The sequence below is a fragment of the Callospermophilus lateralis genome, chromosome 3, assembly GCF_048772815.1.
Source record: "Callospermophilus lateralis isolate mCalLat2 chromosome 3, mCalLat2.hap1, whole genome shotgun sequence".
In the NCBI taxonomy this organism is placed as follows: Eukaryota; Metazoa; Chordata; class Mammalia; order Rodentia; family Sciuridae; genus Callospermophilus; species Callospermophilus lateralis.
This window is the reverse complement of record NC_135307.1, coordinates 72813369-72833053: the sequence shown is the minus strand read 5'-3', so window position 1 is coordinate 72833053 and position 19685 is coordinate 72813369. Positions and strand designations below refer to the sequence as shown.

At 39.9% G+C, this 19685-nt stretch overlaps 1 protein-coding gene across 1 annotated transcript in view; it reads right to left on the bottom strand.

Moving 5' to 3' along the window:
* The window catches only part of Slc35f4 (solute carrier family 35 member F4), a 238633-nt gene that overhangs the window by 26835 nt on the left and 192113 nt on the right, over window positions 1-19685 (bottom strand). The window contains exon 2 of the mRNA XM_076848361.2: window positions 1322-1507. Coding sequence (XP_076704476.2) covers window positions 1322-1507 — 186 coding nt within the window. The remainder of the gene's footprint in view (window positions 1-1321; window positions 1508-19685) is intronic.

Here is a 19685-nt window from a genome sequence, read left to right as displayed (position 1 = left end):
TTTTTTTCTTACTTTTTAAAGAGTTTTAGCCTGGGGGGGTCTGCTCAGATACCACTTAAAAATAGTCTATTTTTGAAAAAAGAAACAACACCTTCTCTTATACAAAAATCTATCCTTAAATTAGCAGGACCTTAGAAGAGGCTTCACATCTTCTCTATTACCACCCCCCTTTTTTCAACCACCCCACCCCTAATTGAATTTCCTGAGTTACCCTTTTTCTACTTTAAAAAAAAAATGTGCCCATTTTCTCAACATTCTGGTTTGTTTGTTTTCTTTAACCATCCAGTTATTTTAGATGGTGTGTTTTGTTGTTTCTGCTGTTGTTGTCACTGTTTTGAAGATGAAAGAGATTTTAATACATTGCCAGCCAAGGTGAAGAAACACATGGGAGAGGCTTTGGAAATGCAGGGGAAATAGGGTGGGAGGAGGAGATCATGGATTCATGTAGAAGACCTAACATCAGATAGAAAGAAACACACACCAGAAACATTTCCACAGTGAACATAATGGATAGACAAAAGCACAGAGACACTCTGACCTCTGAGAGAGGAAAGTGTTTGCTAACAGACAATTGTTCTCTCTTTTCAGGAAGGTGGAAAAATGGTCATATGATAAGAAGTGAATATGAACCTGGGACTTTATAGCATTCTCTGGGACAAGAAAGAACGTATCCACCACCAAAAAGCAACAGTCTTGGGCAGCCACCTCGTAGACCCAGCTGCCTTTAGAAATGAGAAGTTTGTTGGGAAACTCATGGCATAGTTATGAGATCTAGCTAGCAATGCCAGAGACTCAAGCATTGGTGGGCGGTTAGGTGGATGTGAGGAAGGGCTAAAAGACTCAATGATCAGAAACTGCTGATCAGTGAGGCAAGTGAAGTCCGCTCCCTGCAGGAAGTATACAATTGGGAAAACTAGAGAAGCACCAGAGACGGGTAGTCCTGATGAAGATGACAGAGATTCTGTGATTTTATTGATGTTTTTGTCTTTTTTGTAATGGGCACAGTGTGTTATTACTGAATCCCTGAGCTGAGATAAAAGATTTTGACATTTTGAAGATGAGAAAACTAGCTACCTTGTACACTTCATTAGAAGTCACTGTGTTAAGTTCTTCAACTACAGGATTTGGTATTCAACTTCTCTGCTCTACTGTACAACCCTAATAGATTGCTTTAACCTACTTCCCATATTTTTCCTCCTCCTCCCCAAACCCACTCCTAAGAGCCCACGTAATGTCTCTGCCTTCTGTGCAGAGGGAAAGATCTTCCATGGCTCATTAGAAAGCTACCAAGATGTTGTTCAAGAGAAGGTCACCCACATACCTGATCTGTTCTGTCTCTCGACTCTATGTCCACAAACTCCAGAGGATCCTCGGCTCTGAAGTTCAAGGATGGGAGCAGAAGAATCCTCGGTGATAGATAAAGGAGACAGTTGTCTACTGATGCCACCGTGTGAACTGGGGCAGTTGGCTCCTGGCTTACACCGGGTGACTGATGACCTGGAGGTACCTGGGAAGACAGAGAGCAAACCAGTTTGAGAACTTCCTGGGGAAAAATCAGAAGTAGATTTTACCATATTGGCAGTCAGCTATATGGCAGCAACAATCACAATTCTGAATTAGCTCCTTTCTAATTCCATAAAAAGGGTTCCTAAAAAGAAGGCGCTATGTTGGTGAGCTCTGAGTTTCTAAGATAAAGAATCATTTTTGGATAAGTTCATTAACTAGAGATGAATATTAGAAAATGGTACTTGGATGGATATGTGTGTTCTGAATTAAAACTGTTAAAACAGCCCAATAGTTTATCGCAAGGAAAGAAAGGTATTATGTTAGGCATGCTCTACCCTTTCCTTCCTCAGGTTGTCAAATTCCTAACTGGTAAAAATGCCAAGGAAATCTCTGATGACACCTACTGACATCTTCCCATCAGACTGATCACTAAAATCTATTTCGTGTGTCTCCTCAATTACTGCAACCTCCATTCAGGGTCACGGAGGAAAACCCGGCCTTCAGGGTCCACCAAAGACCATGCTCCCTCCTACACTGATTAACGTTCCCTGAATCCTCAGTCCAGGGTTGGCTTTATGGGCCTGTAGCCAGGACTGTCACATAGGGTGCTGGGCTCAGAGGGGACCATCCCAACACGACCTGCCCCCTCATTCTCAACTCTTCCACCTGAATGGTTCATTTGTTGACATGAAGAAATAAACATTGGCATATTACTATTTATTTATTATTATTTTTAATCTTTTCGTCGTTTTAAATTTTTTTAAATTTATATATGACAACGGAACGTATTATAAGTCTCATCACACATATAGAGCCTAGTTTTTCATTTATCTGGTTGTGTACACAGTATATTCATACCAATTCATATCTTTACACCTGTACTTTGGATAATAATGATCATCACATTCCACTATCATTAATAACCCCCTGCCCCCTCCCTTCCCCTCCCACCCCCTCTGCCCTATCTAGAGTTCTTCTATCTCTCCCATGCTCCCGCTCTACTATTTAAACAAATCCCAAACTTCATTTGTACTCCACTAGTTCTCACTAATGTCCTTTTTCTATTTCAGGATCTCATCTGGGCTACAATATTATATTGAGTCATCACATCCCTTTTGAAACCTACGATCTGTGACAGTTCTTTAGTCTTTCCTTTCTTTTTCCATAACCTTGACGGTCTTGAAGACAGCTGTTAAAGTATTTTTTAGAATGTCTCTGAATTGGGGTTTGCCAAAGGTTTTGTCCTCATGGTTGTATTGAGGATATGGGTTTGAGGGAAGAACACCAGAGAGATGAAGTCAGTTTTCCATGTCACATCAATCATTATATACCGCCAATATGACTTACCACGGATGATCTTAACCCTAGTCACATGGCCAAAGTAGTGTTCATCATGAGGTACTTTCATTTGGATTTTTAATGTCTCTCAAAGTCTCATGTGTTGAAGGTATGGTCTCTAGCTGGTGGCACTATTGAGAAGTAGTGAAAACTTTAGACGGTAAGCCCTGGTTGGAAGAGGTAGGTTATAGGGGAAGGCCTTTGAAGGGACTATTTTGTCCCCAGCCCCTTCTTCTCCCCCCCCCCCTTTCTCTCTGCTTCCTGGCCACCATGTGGTGAGCAGTACCATGGTGACTCACCATGAGGTGAGTCATAATGTTCAGTCTCTCACTTCAGCCCCAAAGCAAAAGGAACCAGCTGACCATGAACTGAAACTTCTGAAACCATGAGCCCCAAATAAATATTTCCTTCTTTTATTTATCGCAGGTATTTTGTCACAGCAATGCAAAGCTAACACATCAGGTTTCTCAGCTTTTCCTGCTTTGTATATTCTTTGGTGGCCAGTCATGAAGACCAGTGCACGTTTTGGGGTGAGAAATGGGTTTTAAGCTTTCTTTTCTAGAGGGGGAGTGACTGCATATATTATCTGAAATTTTCATGTAAAGATGTGTCTCTTTTCCTCCCCTTATTTATCCATTCAACAGTTTATTTATGTTGGTATAGACTCATATATATATATGTTCATACTTTGAGTTATGATCAAACTTGTTTATTCTTTTGCTCAAATTTTGCTCAAATCCAGCTTTGACCATGGGGAGCACTTTGAGATTACCTTCTGTGTTCTTTTGACATGACTTCATTCTTTTTGAGTTCTTTCCTTACTCCTTGCTACTACAAAATGCTCTGAGATCATCTTTTATTTTTCCTTCTTCACTCCTAGAATGGATAATTGCTTCAGGGATTCCCATTTCCTTAGAACGGTATTTAGGAACTAATAACTGTTTGTGAATGTGCTCATTACTGTTGGGGTACCTCTGAATCTAGGCCCTCTCAGTTGTCAGAGCTAGAAAATATCTGTATGTATGTCAGTCATGAATAGACATATATCCATAATTATTTTTGTATCTACCTATCTTGCTATGCTCATTTTAAGAATCAGATAAAATGTTCAATGTCCAGCATGACCTCAAATAATACTTATTGACTCTGATGAGGCTCACCCGGGTGTTAGACATCAAAACCCAGAATTGGTTTAGGTGCTGAGGGGTATTAGCTCCAAGACAAACACACCATTCTCCCTCTCTCCGGGCATTTGTGTTTGTCCTCCCCATCAGTCACGAGTTCAGTCATTCATCAGTGACACAGGTAGGGAACAGGGTATCAGTCTCTCTGGGCCTTGGAGGCTCTGTCTTGCTGTGGTGCTTCTGAGAAGGTGGAAAGAAGGTAGAAAATGTCAAAGGAAGATGAAAATCCTGAATTATCACAGGCATCCTTGCTTTAATTTGGCTCTGAATCTGTCATGTTATTTAAGAGGTGAGTAATCACTTGACGCAATCAAATGAGAACCTCAAGAAGCGGTAGTGTCCAGGAAAAAAAAGGAAGTTTTTGAGCTGTCAAGAGCCAACAAGAAACAAGAAGCTCCAGCCAGAACTGGAGGTGTTAGTTCCACAGTCCAGGCCTTTCCATCCCTGACAGAAGCTCGCCTTGTTTTCTTTTTCAATCTTGAGAAAAATAAGTCGGGGTTTATAAAGACACAGCTACCTAAACTGTCTATTTTTAAGTATCTCAAGGTGACCTAATTGAAATTTACCATCGAATATTGGAATTTTTAACAATTAAAAATGCACAGCTACTCAAAAAAGCCAACAGAAACATTACATACCAATCAATATGCTTAAATGAATGCTATGTTAATATTGTTGTAATAAAAGTGTCAAACATACATAAGGTTCTTATTTTACATCTCCAAAATGGTTACTGCACCGAGCACAGTTCAAGTTCCATAGAAAGAAGCTAAAAATCAGTGAATGTGCAATTTTTCAAGCTCTTCAAAAAGGGGCTGATGTCACATACTTCAAGAGTCTTTTAAAAATGTATTTTCAATTGTCCTTTATATTTTATTTTTGCATAGGTGAGCCTTCTCATCATTTTTTTAGTCTTCCAGGAAGTTTCCTTTTGCAATCCTTTGGCATGGCAGGTGGAAAGGGGATTGTCTAGAAATAGGTAGGGTAGCAATTGAAATGGCATGGAGATAAAATACTGGTAAACTAAAAAACTGGCAACTCATGTGTAGCTTAGCAAGTGCTAAATGGTTCACCTCACTGGTAATTTATCTTGCTTCCTTGTTTTCACTGAGTTACTATTGTCCTGGATTCTGTGATGCAGCATATTGCCTGCTGCCAGCTGACCACTGGCTGGTTTGTGGAAGAGACCAGAGAGTAGTTCAGCCACTGGAAATGTTTCAATCATTGTCCTAAAAAGGCAAACTTTAAACTTCATGGCCATACCTTGGAGGCACATTTCAGGGCGTGGGCCATGAGACAGTTACCTCTAATCCTAATCCTTGGAATTTTTAAAAATTAAATATGTACAGCTACTTAAAAAAGCCAATAGAAGCATTACATACTAATTAATATGCTTAAATGAATGCTATGTTAATATTCTTATAATAATGAAGGAGGCATCGTTTCACCTACATGGTCTTGTACCGTTCAATTAACATGAAGTCAGCCCTGATAAAAATATTTAGAATGTCACCAAGGATGCCGCTAAGTATTATAAATCAATCATATTTATATTCTATTATACGTGCCACAGTGAGTGCCTGTGTAGCAGCTGGGATCACACACCAGTGTATGGCGCTCAGACTTGAAAACGTATTGAGGGTAAACTGCAGGAGGAGTGATGAGTGAGAAGTGTTTCACTATTTCAAGTCAGGTGGGCTCCCCTTTTCTTCCCCAAGATGTATGTTCACTTGAGCACAGTAGTAGGACCATCTTGGGTTTTTGCATATTTATCTAGGCAGTAGAATATGCTTTCTTCATTTTTTTTTTGTACTGGGGATTGAACCCAGGGGTGCTCTTCCATTAAACTATATCCCCAGCCCTTTCAATTTTTTGTTTTGAGACGAGGACTCATTGAGTTACCGAGGCAGGCCTCCAATTTGCAATCCTCCTGCCTCAGCTTCCCAAGTCAATGGGATTACAGCTGTGTGCCACTGTGCCCAGCACAATGTGATTTCTTTATCTGCAGTGATTGGGCTCTGCATGCTCCCAAATTCCATTTGGTTCAAGTAGTTATTATGCATCTGTTATTTGGCAGGTAGTGTGTCAGGAGAAGAATCAGATAAATGAAGATACATAGCTCGTGCAAAAATGGACCCTTAATGCAGTTTCAGCATCAGACATATAACGAATTAACTACAGTTTAATGTTAATTGGGAACAAAGAAAAAAGGGAATGATTCATTCAGAAGCCAGTCTTAGAAGGCTCAACAGGAGGTTCCATCAATGATGGCTCCTAAGGATGAACAGCATGTCACCAGGCAGAGCATTTGGCTGAGGAGTAGGCAATGGCCAGAGGAAGCTTTAGGAGCAAATATACAGAGATGTAAAGTGCACGCTGTGAAACTTACTAGTAAGACGATCAACTCTGAGATGCTAAAAAAAAAAAAAAAAAAGCACTGAAAATCCTATTCTGCTCTTATTTGAAGAGGAACTTCTGTCTAATTGAGATCTGAGCAGCGTACAGTGGTTATGAATCCATGCTGCCTAGATCTGGGGAGATCTGGTAGGGATCTGGACTCAGCCATGCCTGACTGCAAGATATTGAGCCAATAGGTGGCCTTGTGAATCTCGTACCATCTGTTTCCTCTTCTGTTAATGCCCACGTCTGAGGACTGTTTGGATTAAATGGCTCATGGGAAGTACTCAAAAAGTGCAGTTGATTATTACTAATAATGAGCAGGTGAACAAAAATGACTATTAGTGGTACTTCAGTAATTAGAAAAATGACTTTGTATATTAGAAATGCAATTTAAATTGCTTAGGGGGATAAAAGGAGTTTTCAGGAGATTAGCAGCTGAGGGACAGGATGGCTAAGGTCTCCCTAAACCTCGGGAACAGCGGGAAGCAGAGGTGGTGCCCATGATCCCCTGGTGGCATGGTACAGCCTCATTTCTTCTCACTTGGCTGCTGCAAGCCTTGCTCTGCAGAAACTCTGAAGCTCCCAAGTTTTTATTCTCACATTTTTAGGCATCTCAGAGAAATGTAGTGGCCCAGAGTGAACAGTCTTGAGGAAGGAAACTTGTCCTTGTGTATCAGAGGGACTCCTTGTCCAACTTGTGACCAGGGGTGGGAACATTGCATCAGGCAGCAGCTCCCAGGGAAAAATGGGAGGAACTGGGCAGACAGTGGATACCTGCTCGAGGGACTTGGAAGAAAAGGAAAAGAACCGCAGCCTGAGTAAAGCAGTGACTTGAACAGATTGAGTGTAGGTGTGGGGATCTCAGATAACAACTTAAAAAAGGTCGGGCTGATACAAATTAACAAGGGAAAGGTCTTTGGAAAGCACTGTGAGAGAAAAGCAAAGTGTCAGGTGAGTTTCCCTGTGAGCAAGGACAAGATGACTTGGAAGATAATGCCGAATTCTCAGATCATTTAAACAAGAACCCAATCATCTACCTTGATCATTTGTGGACACGAAAGGTCAATGAAACGTGTTTTACTAAGCACTATGCTGAGTACAGAGTTAGAAAACTGACTGCTGCCAGCCCCAGATTATAAAGCACACATGTAGATTTGGAGCCCTAATATTCAGAAGGAGACTAACACAATTCCAGGTGTGTGTGTGTGTGTGTGTGTGTGTGTGTGTGTGTGTGTGTGACAGAGAGAGAGAGAGAGAGAGAGAGAGAGAGAGAGAGAGAGAGAGAGAGAGAGCACCTGTGTGTGGTAAGGGGATGGGGATGAGTCCTCGCTGATATTCCCAGCCACCTCAGGCAAATCCTTACCTTTCATTGTTCACACTCTTTCTGCTCTGAAATTAAAGGATTGGACAAAATGATTTTCTAAATTTCCACATCTCTCTCTTCTTTGAAGGTTTTTCAAACAAGCACCTGCAAATCACTTTTAACCATAAAATAAAATTTGTGATTATTTTCAACTAATGTTTTATAGCTATTTGTATTAGATTCCAGAAGGGAGAGACAGAAAACTCACATCAGGATAATTTACAAAGAGGTGGTCGAGGTCCAGGGTCATAGGGGCAGTGGTTTTCTAAGCTGCCCACCCCAGCACCACCTGGGAGCTTGTTAGAAATGCAAATTCCCAGCACCCACCTCAGACACAATGAGTCACAAATTCTACAGTGGGGGTGATTTATGGTTTCTGGAGCCCTCAGATGACTCCAACATGAATTAAAATTTGAGAAATGTTTTGTGCAAGAAATCACAACAGGTAGGGCAATGCTCAGGTTCCACAATCGCTCTTACTAGGCTTATGCCTAAAGCGACAAACCAAGGGTGATTGAAAGATTGTGGAAAGAAAGGGTTGCCTGATGTGGAACACAACCTTTAATCAAGGCAGGCACCCAGCCAGGGGCCCCTAAGAGTAATCTTTTCTTTAGAGATCCTGCTGGAACTCCCCATTGGTCAATAAACCAAAGCCAGGAGACAAGGCAGCCTGTTTTGCTTTATTGTTGTTGTTGTTTATTTATTTATTTATTTATTTATTTATTGGTCTTTACAGGTGTAGCTCTCAGATGAATAGGCAGGTGGAGAAGGGTAGAGAGAGGTTCTGGAGGAGCAAACAGAAGGCATCCAAAGTACCACGTTTCTATAGCTATAATATTATAATTACAAAATCAGGAATTAGATCCACTAGTGTCCTAACTCCCTACTAGCCTTAAGTTCCATTGATGGATGATTCTTCCAACTAAACTCTTGTAAATCGTATTTTAATCATTAAACTAGCTTTGACTGTTTCAGCTAATTTTTGATGGGTGTTTTTCTTTGAAAGAGCCATGATTTTTTTTTTTTGAAGAAGGTGTCATAATCACTGAGAAGCACTCAAACCATAAATACAATCTTGGATTTTTGAACTAGTGTTGGCTGGCAGCTGTAATTTTCTGACATTTTGTCTTACAAAAAGAGATATTAATAATTCAACAGAAGATTAGGTGGAAAGTTATATCTCAGCCTTCTAAAAGTCATATTCTATTGAATTGCAATGAAAGCAAATATTGCCGTGTAGCAAGATTATTGTCTTCAATACTGGCTGGGTTTCACAGAAGTCTATATAGGATTTGCCTAGAGATTACTGTCTTAGGAAAATGGGAAGCCTTGGAATTACTGAAAAGGTAGGTGGTCAAAGCACAAGCAGTCTTCCAACTTTCCATTTAGATATATCTCACATTATCCTTTAAAAGCTTAACCCCACCTACCCATCACTGTTTCATTTCACATATCAAATACTACTCACTTCTTATAGCTCTGAAAATTCTTGATTCATTTAATAAATACCTTTAAAAATAAACTAAATGTTGGCTGTATTATTATCCATATTTTTAAGCCTTAGATGTTCCATATTTAAAAAGGCTTTTTGAGACTTGCTAATTATCTTATTACAAATGGTAATCAAAAGTTCATTACCTAAAAGCTTTATTTTCAGTTTGACTATCAGAAAGATCCCAGTGCTTAAAGATATAAAAGTGACAAAAAAAAAACCCCTATAATTGTTAACTCATTTTTTCACTTACCTAGAATTTATACTTGGAAGAAAGGATTACTAATAGTTATATTTCTGCTGTTTGCATGTTGTCCCTGAAAAAGTATTAATTCATTCTTTCTACAATAAAGTTTATCACATGCACCTACAACTGACTTTAAAATTAAAGGATATATCACTACTATCTACTTTATAACACAAAACTAAAAATGCCTAGCATTTACTTAAAATGTTAAAAGCTTTACATGCATGATCTTCAGACCCCACAGAGTGAGGGGGAGATCTTACTGAGGTATGTGCAGGGTGGATTTTACTGTCCCATTTTACAGATGAGGACAGTGAATCACTAATAGCCCCTATTACAGTGCCCCACTCGAAAGTCCATATTCTTTCTAGTAACTATCATTGCCTTCCCAACCCAGCTGATCAGTTTGATTGACCTCCTTCTGTATGCAAGAAGAAGGGAGGAGGGGGGAAGGGAAGGGGGGATAGGAAGGGCATCAGAATAAAATGAACATTATGATTGCGGTATGTATATAGTGACTGTATGACTAATGTGATTCTGCAACCTGTGCAATCAGAAAAATGAGAAATTATACCCCATTTGATTCAAATGGATGAAATGTCAAGATCATTGTACTGTCATGTGTAACTAATAAAAAAAATCTTATTGAGAAGATGATATATACTCCCAAGGAGATACCTAAGAATATCAAGGGAAGCAATTCTGTTCTACAGAAAATAAGGAAGATTATTATTCAGAAAGTGGAGAGATTACTTTCTGCCTGAATGTTAGGTTCAAGCAGTCCATAAAGTAGGGCGGGATTTGGATAGGAAGAGAATCTGGGACAGGTTCCAACACAGGCAAGTAGGGATTTGGGCCTTTTAATTGTGCAGAGCAAATGAGCTATTTTGTAGAGGGATGAGGATTTGAAAGTAGACTTTCACAAAGGTAAAACTGACAAGAATCAGCAGGCTACACAGAACAGAGAGAAGTGGGAAGGAAGCCACCTATTTAGAAGGTAGTTCAATTACAAACATAACTTGTTTTAGAAGATTGAAATGCCCCCATTAGACATCCACATTACAGTGGGATCCTTCTTCTTACCAGCCAGGATTCAGGCATTCTCTTGGTGATCACTGAAAGACCATTAATTTATGGGTGTTGGTTTTATATCCTACTACTTTGCTGAATTCATTTATTAGTTCTAGAAGTTTTCTGGTGGAATTTTTCAGATTCTCTAAGAATGGAACCATGTTGTCGGCAATTAGTGATAGTTTGAGTAGCAGGATATGAAACCAACACCCATAAATCAAATGAATTTCTGTACATCAGTGATGACTCCTCTGAAAGAGAAATTAGGGAAACTACCCCATTTACAATAGCCTAAAAAAATACTTGGGAATCAACAAAAGAGGTGAAAGACCTTTACAATGAAAATTGCAGAATGCAAAGAAATTAAAGACCTTAGAAGATGGAAAGATCTCCCCTGTTCTTGGATAAGCAGAATTAATATTGTCAAAATGGCCATACTACCAAAAGTACTATACAGATTTAATGCAATTCCAATCAAAATCCCAATGATATTCCTCATAGAAATAGAAAGCAATCATGAAATTCATCTGGAAAAATAAGATACCCACAATAGCCAAAGCAATCCTTAGCAAGAAGAGTGAAGCAGGTGGCATCATTACACCAGACCTTAAACTATACTACAGAGCAATAGTAACAAAAACGGCATGGTATTGGCACCAAAACAGACATGTAGACCAAAGGTACAGAATAGAGGATACAGAGATAACCCTACATAGATACAGTTATATCATACTTGACAAGGGTGCCAAAAAAAAACATACATTGGAGAAAAGACAGCCTCTTCAACAAATGGTGCTGGGAATACTGGAAATCTATACAAAACAAAATTAAACTAGACTCCCATGTCTCACCATGCACAAACACAACTCAAATGGATCAAGGACCTAGGAATTAAACCAGAGACCCTACACCAAATAAAGTAGGACCAAATCTTCATCATGTCAGATTAGGTCCCTACTTCCTTAACAAGACTCCTAAAGTGCAAGAAATAAAATCAAGAAATAATAAATAGGATGGATTCAACTGAAAAGCTTCTTCTCAGCATAAGAAACAATCAGTGAGGTAAATAGAGAGCCTACAGATTGGAGCAAATTTTTGCCACACACAAATTAGATAGAGCACTAATCCCCAGGATATATAAAGAACTCAAAAAACTTAACACCAAAGGAAAAAAAAAGCCAAATAACCCAACCAATAAATGGGCTAAGGAGCTGAACAGACACTTCTCAGAAGAAGATATACAATCAATCAACAAACTTATGAAAAAAATGTTCAACATCTCTAGCAATTAGAGAAATGCAAATCAAAACTATTCCAAGATTTCATTTTACTCCAGTCAGAATGGTAATTAGTATGAATATAAGCAACAATAAATGTTGGCAAGGTGTGGGGGAAAAAGGCACATTGTTATATTGCTGGTGGGGCTGCTAATTGGTGCAACCAATAATAAAAGCAGTATGGAGATTCCTTAGAAAACTTGGAATAGAACCACCATTTGATCCACTCCTTGGTCTATACCCAAAGGACTTAAAAACAGCATACTACAGGGACACAGCCACATCAATGTTTATAGCAGCACAATTCACAATAGCTAAATTGTGGAACCAATTTATCCCTTCAATAGATAAATGGATAAAGAAACTGTGGTATATATATACACAATGGAATATTACTCAACATTAAAAGAGATTAAAATTATGACATTTTCAGGTAAAAGGATGGAGTTGGAGAATATTATGCTAAGTGAATAAACCAAACTCCCAAAACCAAAGGTGAAATGTTTTCTCTAATAAGTGGATGCTGATCCATAATGGGGGTGGTGGGGGGAGCATGGGAGGAATGGAGGAACTTTCGATAGGGCAAAGGGGAGGGAAAGGAAGGGAGGGGGCATGGGGGTAGGAAAGATGGTGGAATGAGATGGACATCATTACCCTAAGTACATGTATGAAGACATGAATGGTGTGACTGTGTACAACCACAGAAATGAAAAATTGGGCTCTATATGTGTACTATGAATTGAAAAGCATTCCACTGTCATATATAATAAATTAGAACAAACAAGTTAATTTAAAAAAGAAAGAACATCAATAATAACATTAATAATACTGTTATTAGGAAGATTAATAATGCACAGTGATAGTACCTTATGCTCACAAGCTGGTCCCTACCTCATGCAGTTTGACCACAGTGCCCCTTACCCTGGGCCTGCATGTGCCTGAAGAGCTTCAGTCTGCTTAGGCAACTCTCACACTTGTCAAGCAAACACAAGTTCTGGATCTGTATTCTAAAGAAGGGTTTGGGGTTCAGATGCATTTCCTCCTGCTCCCTTTGCCCACATAAAATATCACCCTCAATACTTGTTTGTTTAGATCACTTCTGGTCCTGTATCTCCCTCTGGTATCAAATCTCATTTCCTCAGTGCTGACTGAGCATGACCACTTTCCTTGCACTAGGGCTCTAGACACACATGAGTATTCTTGACTCCACCTTGTTTTCCTAAGTCCAGCTACCTCTGTCCTTGCTCCATATCCACTCTCTGACTACTCGGTAGGCTACTACTTGGACACTCCATCATTTGTGGAATTAGATTAAGTGATTTTTGCTGCACACTCATCAAAAGAGGAAATAAGATTTTAGTATTTCCAAAGTACTTAAGAAATATTTTAAATTCCATGTTGCTGATCCTAGATATGAATCAGCAGAAATACCATAAAATCACCTTAAAAGTTTTTTGTTTGGTGAATAGTCCTAGTGCTAAAAAAATTTCCAAGATAATAGAAAGTGCTTTTCATTACACAAGGACAAGTGATTTTTTAAAAAAATCCTTCAGCCCAGTTAACAGCTCCCCAGATGACTTTCACGTTGACACCTTGGCCTGTTATCTTGTACTTAGCTGCCCAACACCCAACACACTTCCTATGTAGGGAGAGCCCACCTTCCTCGTTACATAATTTGTAATGGAAAATAGTAGCTCACATTCCATAAGGGAAGCCAGAAATAATTCTCCCTACCCCCAAAACAGGGTATAGGCATGCTTTGGTTTCAGCAGGTCAGAGACTTCTATCTAGAATCCGGAATCTCCAGGAAGTCAGCGTGGTTAATTAAAACTCCACTTGTAGTAGGAGCAATAGGGGCTTGGGCAGTGATGGCAATGGCGGCCTCCTGGCTGGATTGTTCCAGCTGCCTGACTCTAAAGGGCTCTTGGTTACTGCACATTTTCCAAGTTCTGTAATACCCTCCTCCCTTATCCATCCAGTATGTCTCCCTTCTGCTAAATAGCCAAAATGGATTTCCGTGGTTTTTAACCAACAGACCTCTCTGATACGGATTCTCAGAGCCTCCATATGCACCCGACTCTGCAGCTCTGTTGTGATTTGGGTCTTGAACATGCTCCAAAGGCCCATATGTTGAAGTCTTGTTCCCCAGAAGGGTACGATTGGGAGGCAGTAGAACCTTCTTTAAGAGATGGAGGCTAACAGGAGATCTTTAGATCAATAGGAAGGTGCCCTTAAGGGAGATTGAAGGACCTTGGCCCCCTTCTTGCTCTCTTTTACTTCCTAACTTGTGATGTGAGTAGTTTTGTTCCACCTGCTACGATGTGCTGTCTCAGTACAAGCCTAGAAAAATGGGGGCCAACTGATCATGAACAGGAACATCCAAAATTTTGAGCCAAAATAAACCTTTTCTCTTTAGAAGTTGATTATTTCAGGTATTTTGTTATAGTAATGGAAAGTTGACTAACACAAAATCCTACCTTCCCTGTATCTTCCCCTTTCTTTCTGATCTCTTCATTTATTTATTTATTTATTTTGTATTGCAGCCATCTCTTTGGGTGACAGTTGCTGTTCTTAGAAGGAATACCTTGAGAGCATTTAGGAAGATGTTCTGGATTTCTAGCTAGATTTCTTAGAAGAACCCAATTGATACACATCTTTAAGAAATATAGTTGGTCATTATACTGATGAATACGTAGGTAAGTTTTCCCCTGGAAGACAGCTGGCTAACTTTCAGGGGAGGAAGGAGAGGTGGAATCCCTCTGATGTACCAACCTGACCTGTTCCCTACACCACTCCAGATACTCTTTTGCCAACAATAAGTGGAGATTCATTTGTAAGCAGTGAAAAGGCCTGTCCTGATAGTTCTGAAATATTTACTTTAACCCAGGAATACTAAAAGAAATTTAGGAATTACATGAGAACATTTTGCAAAGAGATCAGCCCACAAAATTAAAGCAAAATAGATAAGAAAAAGCTACACTGTAAGAAGAAAATTAAATGAAAAGTGCTATCCTCTTCTGGTACTTTTGTAATTAGGTCTATAGTTCAGCTACCCAAAGAATAGTAAATGAAGTTTTACCTTTTAGTAAACACCTTTTTATTTTAGTTAGTAAAATTCTGGCATTACGGACTGCAGTTGTGGATCAGCAGTAGAGCGCTCGCCTGGCATGTACGAGACCCTGGGTTCGATCCTCAGCACCACATAAAAATAAATAAGTAAAATAAAGGTATTGTTTCCAACTACAACTAAAAAAATAAACATTTTAAGAAAAGACTACACAACTGTTTCACTTTTAATAATACCCTATTTATTATTCCCAAAACACATGCAAATAATTTAACAGTATTTTAAAAAATCATATTTTAGACACAATAGGAGTGTTTATGCTTGAAATAATAACATCTTGTTCAAATAAGTAACTGATTCTAATTTGTTTCTTAATTCCGAATTTTCATATGTTAATCTTGCTTCTTTGAATCACCTCATTTGCTTTTCATTAAGATTTTACTTAGACTTTATTCTATCTGAGCTTCTGTCTCCTCTCACCTAAGTCTTGATTTCCTTGTAGCCTAAACCAGGTTATTTACTTACTTGCAGGTGTGCACAAAGGGTACTAAATACTTAGGTACCTTGTCACCTCACTACCACCCTCTTGCAATTCACTACCACCCTGATAACTGAGGTAAATATTCTCAACTGACTGTAAAACCCTCTACTCACAAATCCCTCCCTAGAAGACTTTCCTGGAACACATCTCCTTCCAAATGGCCCTATTGAGTTTTTTGATTGATGGAGTTGACCAAGCATTAACAAGGCAGATTCATAAATCATTATTGGTCCACAACCTAATTCAAGAGAAACCAAAAGACCTGTGGCCATTGGCCTAGTTCTGTGATTACCAGTTAATTAATATCACAGACACCTACTATGTGCCTTGGTCCCCTGCTAAGTGCAGGGAAGAGCAGGAGGCCACGGCACTTGCTTTCATTTTCTTATTGTCCAGGAGTGAAAAAGCCAATTACACAAGTAATTTCTATAAAGAGTGCTAAATGCTGAGTGGGTGGACAAAGCCAGGCTCTGAGAGCCAATTCACTGCACAGTCCCTTGCCAGTGCTAATGGTCCACAAATACCGTCTCCTTTGGGAACTGGGCTTTTAAACTATAAGGCCATGGATCAGTTCACAAAATATTTATGCCTTGTTCATGAGCAGAAAAAATAAATGGGCAGACAAACATGCCCGAGCACAGCGAGTGCTTTTAGCACACACATTCATCATTCAGGGGAAGAGTGCCAGTCAGGGACTGGCAGAGATGGCAGAGACAACTGCTTAGGCTGCTCTGCTGTGATTTAAGCCACAATCTAAATAAAACTGTTTGCAAGTTTCTGCCTCTGGGGATAAGGGGGATACGGAGGAAAGCTAGCAACCAGCATCAGGTCATTATCACAATTGTTCTGGGAACATAAACCTAGCAGGTGGGTGGGCAGAAATAGCTCTTGAACCTAAACCCACAATGGTAAGTTCCAGTTTCACACTCACAAAAGTTTTCTCCTCACTTGAATAAGTCTCATTCTCCCTTCAAAGTGCGTTCAAGGCCTGACACCAACTATCTGGGCCCAATGTCCACTTCCAATGTACTCATTACCATTTGAATAGATTTAAAGGGCAAAATAGAATGATTCAGATTCGAGTTTCTGCAAGATCTCTGCAATGTGAAGAATGTATTGAGAGAGTAAAACTGAATCTCTGACATGTTCAGAGTTCTCCAGGTGGTCTATTGGAGAGATTATCAGTGGCCTTGAAAAGGTGGTAGCAGTGAAGTCAAAGAGAAAGAGAGATACTGGAAAGATGTTGCAGTAAAAGAGAAAAAATATAATTTGGCAAATGATTGAACGTGGGTGTAACAATGAGGATCAAGAAGAGGTCAAGGTCCAGGCACAGTGGCACAGGCCTAAAATCCCAGTGGCTCAGGAAGCTGAGGCAGGAGGATCATGAGTTCAAAGCCAGCCTCAGCAAAAGGGAGGTGCTAAGCAACTCAGCGAAATTCTCTCTGTAAATAAAATACAAAAAAAGGCTGGGGATGTAACTCAGTGGTTGAGTGGCCCTGAGTTCAGTCTCCAGTACGACCCCCGACCCCTGGCATAAAAAAGAAAAGAAGAGGTCAAGAATAACTATCAGTTGCTGTTCAGGACAACTGAATTGATAAAATATCATTCACAGCCAGGCGCAGTGGCCCATGCCTGTAATCCCAGTGGCTGGGGAGGCTGATACAGGAGGATCAAGAGTTCCAAGCCAGGCTCAGCAACATAGCAAGGCCCTGAGCAATTCAGCGAGACCCTGTCTCTAAATAAAATGTAAAAAAGGGCTGGGGATGTGGCTCAGTGGTTAGGTGCCTCTGATTCCAATCCCCCATTTGCACCGCCCCCCCGCCCCCGCAAAAAAAAATTCACAGAGGTAGGAGGACCTGATTCTGAAGAATGCAGACTTAGATATGTTGAACTTCAGTGCATGAAACTCATCCAAAGGACAGGCTGGACATACAGGATTAGAGTTTAGGAGATTCATTATATATGGACAAGTTACTGAAGCCACAGAAGGGGTTCTGAGTTGAATTGTTCCCTCCCCCCAACCCCAATACAAATGGTGAAATTCTAATAATACCTGAGAATGTGACCTTATTTGTGGATATCACCTTTATAGAGGCAATCAAATTAAAATAAGGCCATTAGGGTAAGCACTAATCCCATAGGAATGGATGTCTATAAAAAGGGAAAAATTGGACGTAGACACATACAGGGAGGACACCATGTGAAGATGAAGGCAGAGATCAGGGTGATGCTTCTACAAGCCAAGAACTGCCAAAGGAGGCCAAGAAACCACTATAAGCTAAGCAATAGATCTGGAGTGGATTTTATCTCACAGGCCTCATAAGAATACAACCCTACTGTCACCTTGATCTCAGATTTCTAGCCTTCAGAACTGTGGGATGGTAAATATTCTGCTCTTCAAGGCACCAAGTTTGCAGTACCATGTTATAGCAGTTCTAGTAAACTAACCCAGGAGGAGATGAATTTTCTAAGGGAAAGTGTTAACTGAAAAATGAAGATAGTGACAGGTGAAGCCCAAAAGAGACCATAATTAAAAGGATACAAACATTCAAAGAGCATCCAAAAAGGTGGAGTGGGGTGGAATGCAGGAGATTGTGCATCAATGTGGAAACCAAAAGAAGAGAATGTATGAAGTGGTACTTTAGTGTCATGATGGTCATTGTGGACTTTGAAAAGAACACCATTAGTGGAAAAGAGTAAAATCCAAATGGGGCATTTACCGAGATAGGGTGGAAATGAGGAATCACATGCAGGAAGTGCAGACATCACACTGTGCAGAGAGAAAGGAACCATTTTTCTGAGTTGTACAGAGATTTTTAAAGCACAGAAGTTGTGTTAATCTAAATAGACACATCATCCCAAATCTGTTATGTGGGAGGTAGGGATGGGTGCATATGCAGACGGATGGATGGACAGAGGAAAAGATGGCAGAGCCAAGCAATTCAGGGTAGTTTTGTTAGGAAAAAAAAAAAAAAGATCATTCTTTATCCACAGTGCAAAGGATTCAAAAAATGAAGCATGTGATTTAATAAGAGAAAATGTGAAACATTTTTTAAGCTCCCTGTATTCTGCCTACCCAGAATGCAGGTGAAATGATTTGGTGTGTTTGTCAACCTCCTACTCTCTTAGTTGTTGTTGCAAATGTTCAATCAAAATCCCCACTATAAGGATCATTTCTTGACCAAAGATTACAGTATTGGCTCCGTTCCTTTAGTAAGCAAACGGGAGTAAATGATCTCCTGGGAGTTCCGTATTCACCCATGTGAGGCAGATGACAGCAGTTATGCAAGCGTTAGAATGTGTCATGTGCTGTTACTGACAGTTAGGCATAATATATTTAATGTTTTTCTTTAGAATCAGGTTTTGCACTTTGCTATGCAAGCTCTCCTCTTGAAATCTTGAATTGATATGATGGAGAGAAAGATAATTCTGATGTCATGACGTCCAGAAAAATACTAAATTTTCTGTGTAGGCCCTGGAGTCAGGTAAAAGGCCACTGGTATTCTAAACATTTCATGAGTCTACCTCCATTTGCCATCATTGTCCCTTCACACTTCTCTGCATTAGATCCTCGTTGCTATTTTCTTAGATAACTGACTGCCACATGCCTCCAGTTCCTGTGATTGACAGCCACAATGTGATAGAAGTTATCCAATAAGGGAGAGAAACTGGGTAAGCCCTGTCCTCATACATACAGCCCAGATGCTTATTTTCCTTAACACTGTTTTGTTTTGCCTAGGGGAGATTTGGCAACCCTGATTCATTTACTCCACACATATACTGAAGGGTATCCTGTTACCAGACATTGAACTGGGGTATATAGGCTGCAAAGAGGGAAAAGACCAAATCTGCCTCCGTTAGTTCACTGGGGCAAAGAGGTTGGAAAATAGGTGAATTGTAATCCAATGTGGAAAGGGTTAATATAATGGGAAATCCTGGACTTAGTGGAAATAGGATCTTCAGGATCCTGGGCCTGGAGGGTATGTGAAATTTTAAGACTCTGGAAGTAGGAACAACATTTATGGGGCAGTCAGTTCTTGGGAAACTAGTCAAAATGTTCAGCAAAACAGCTTGATGACAGCTTGTGGTCTGTGGAGTCAACTCCACCATCTGGACTGAGCTCTGGAGATGCCAACCCACAATGAAGTGTAAGCTGGGCTATAAGACAAACTGTGGATTTCAGCTTTGAAGAGAAACTG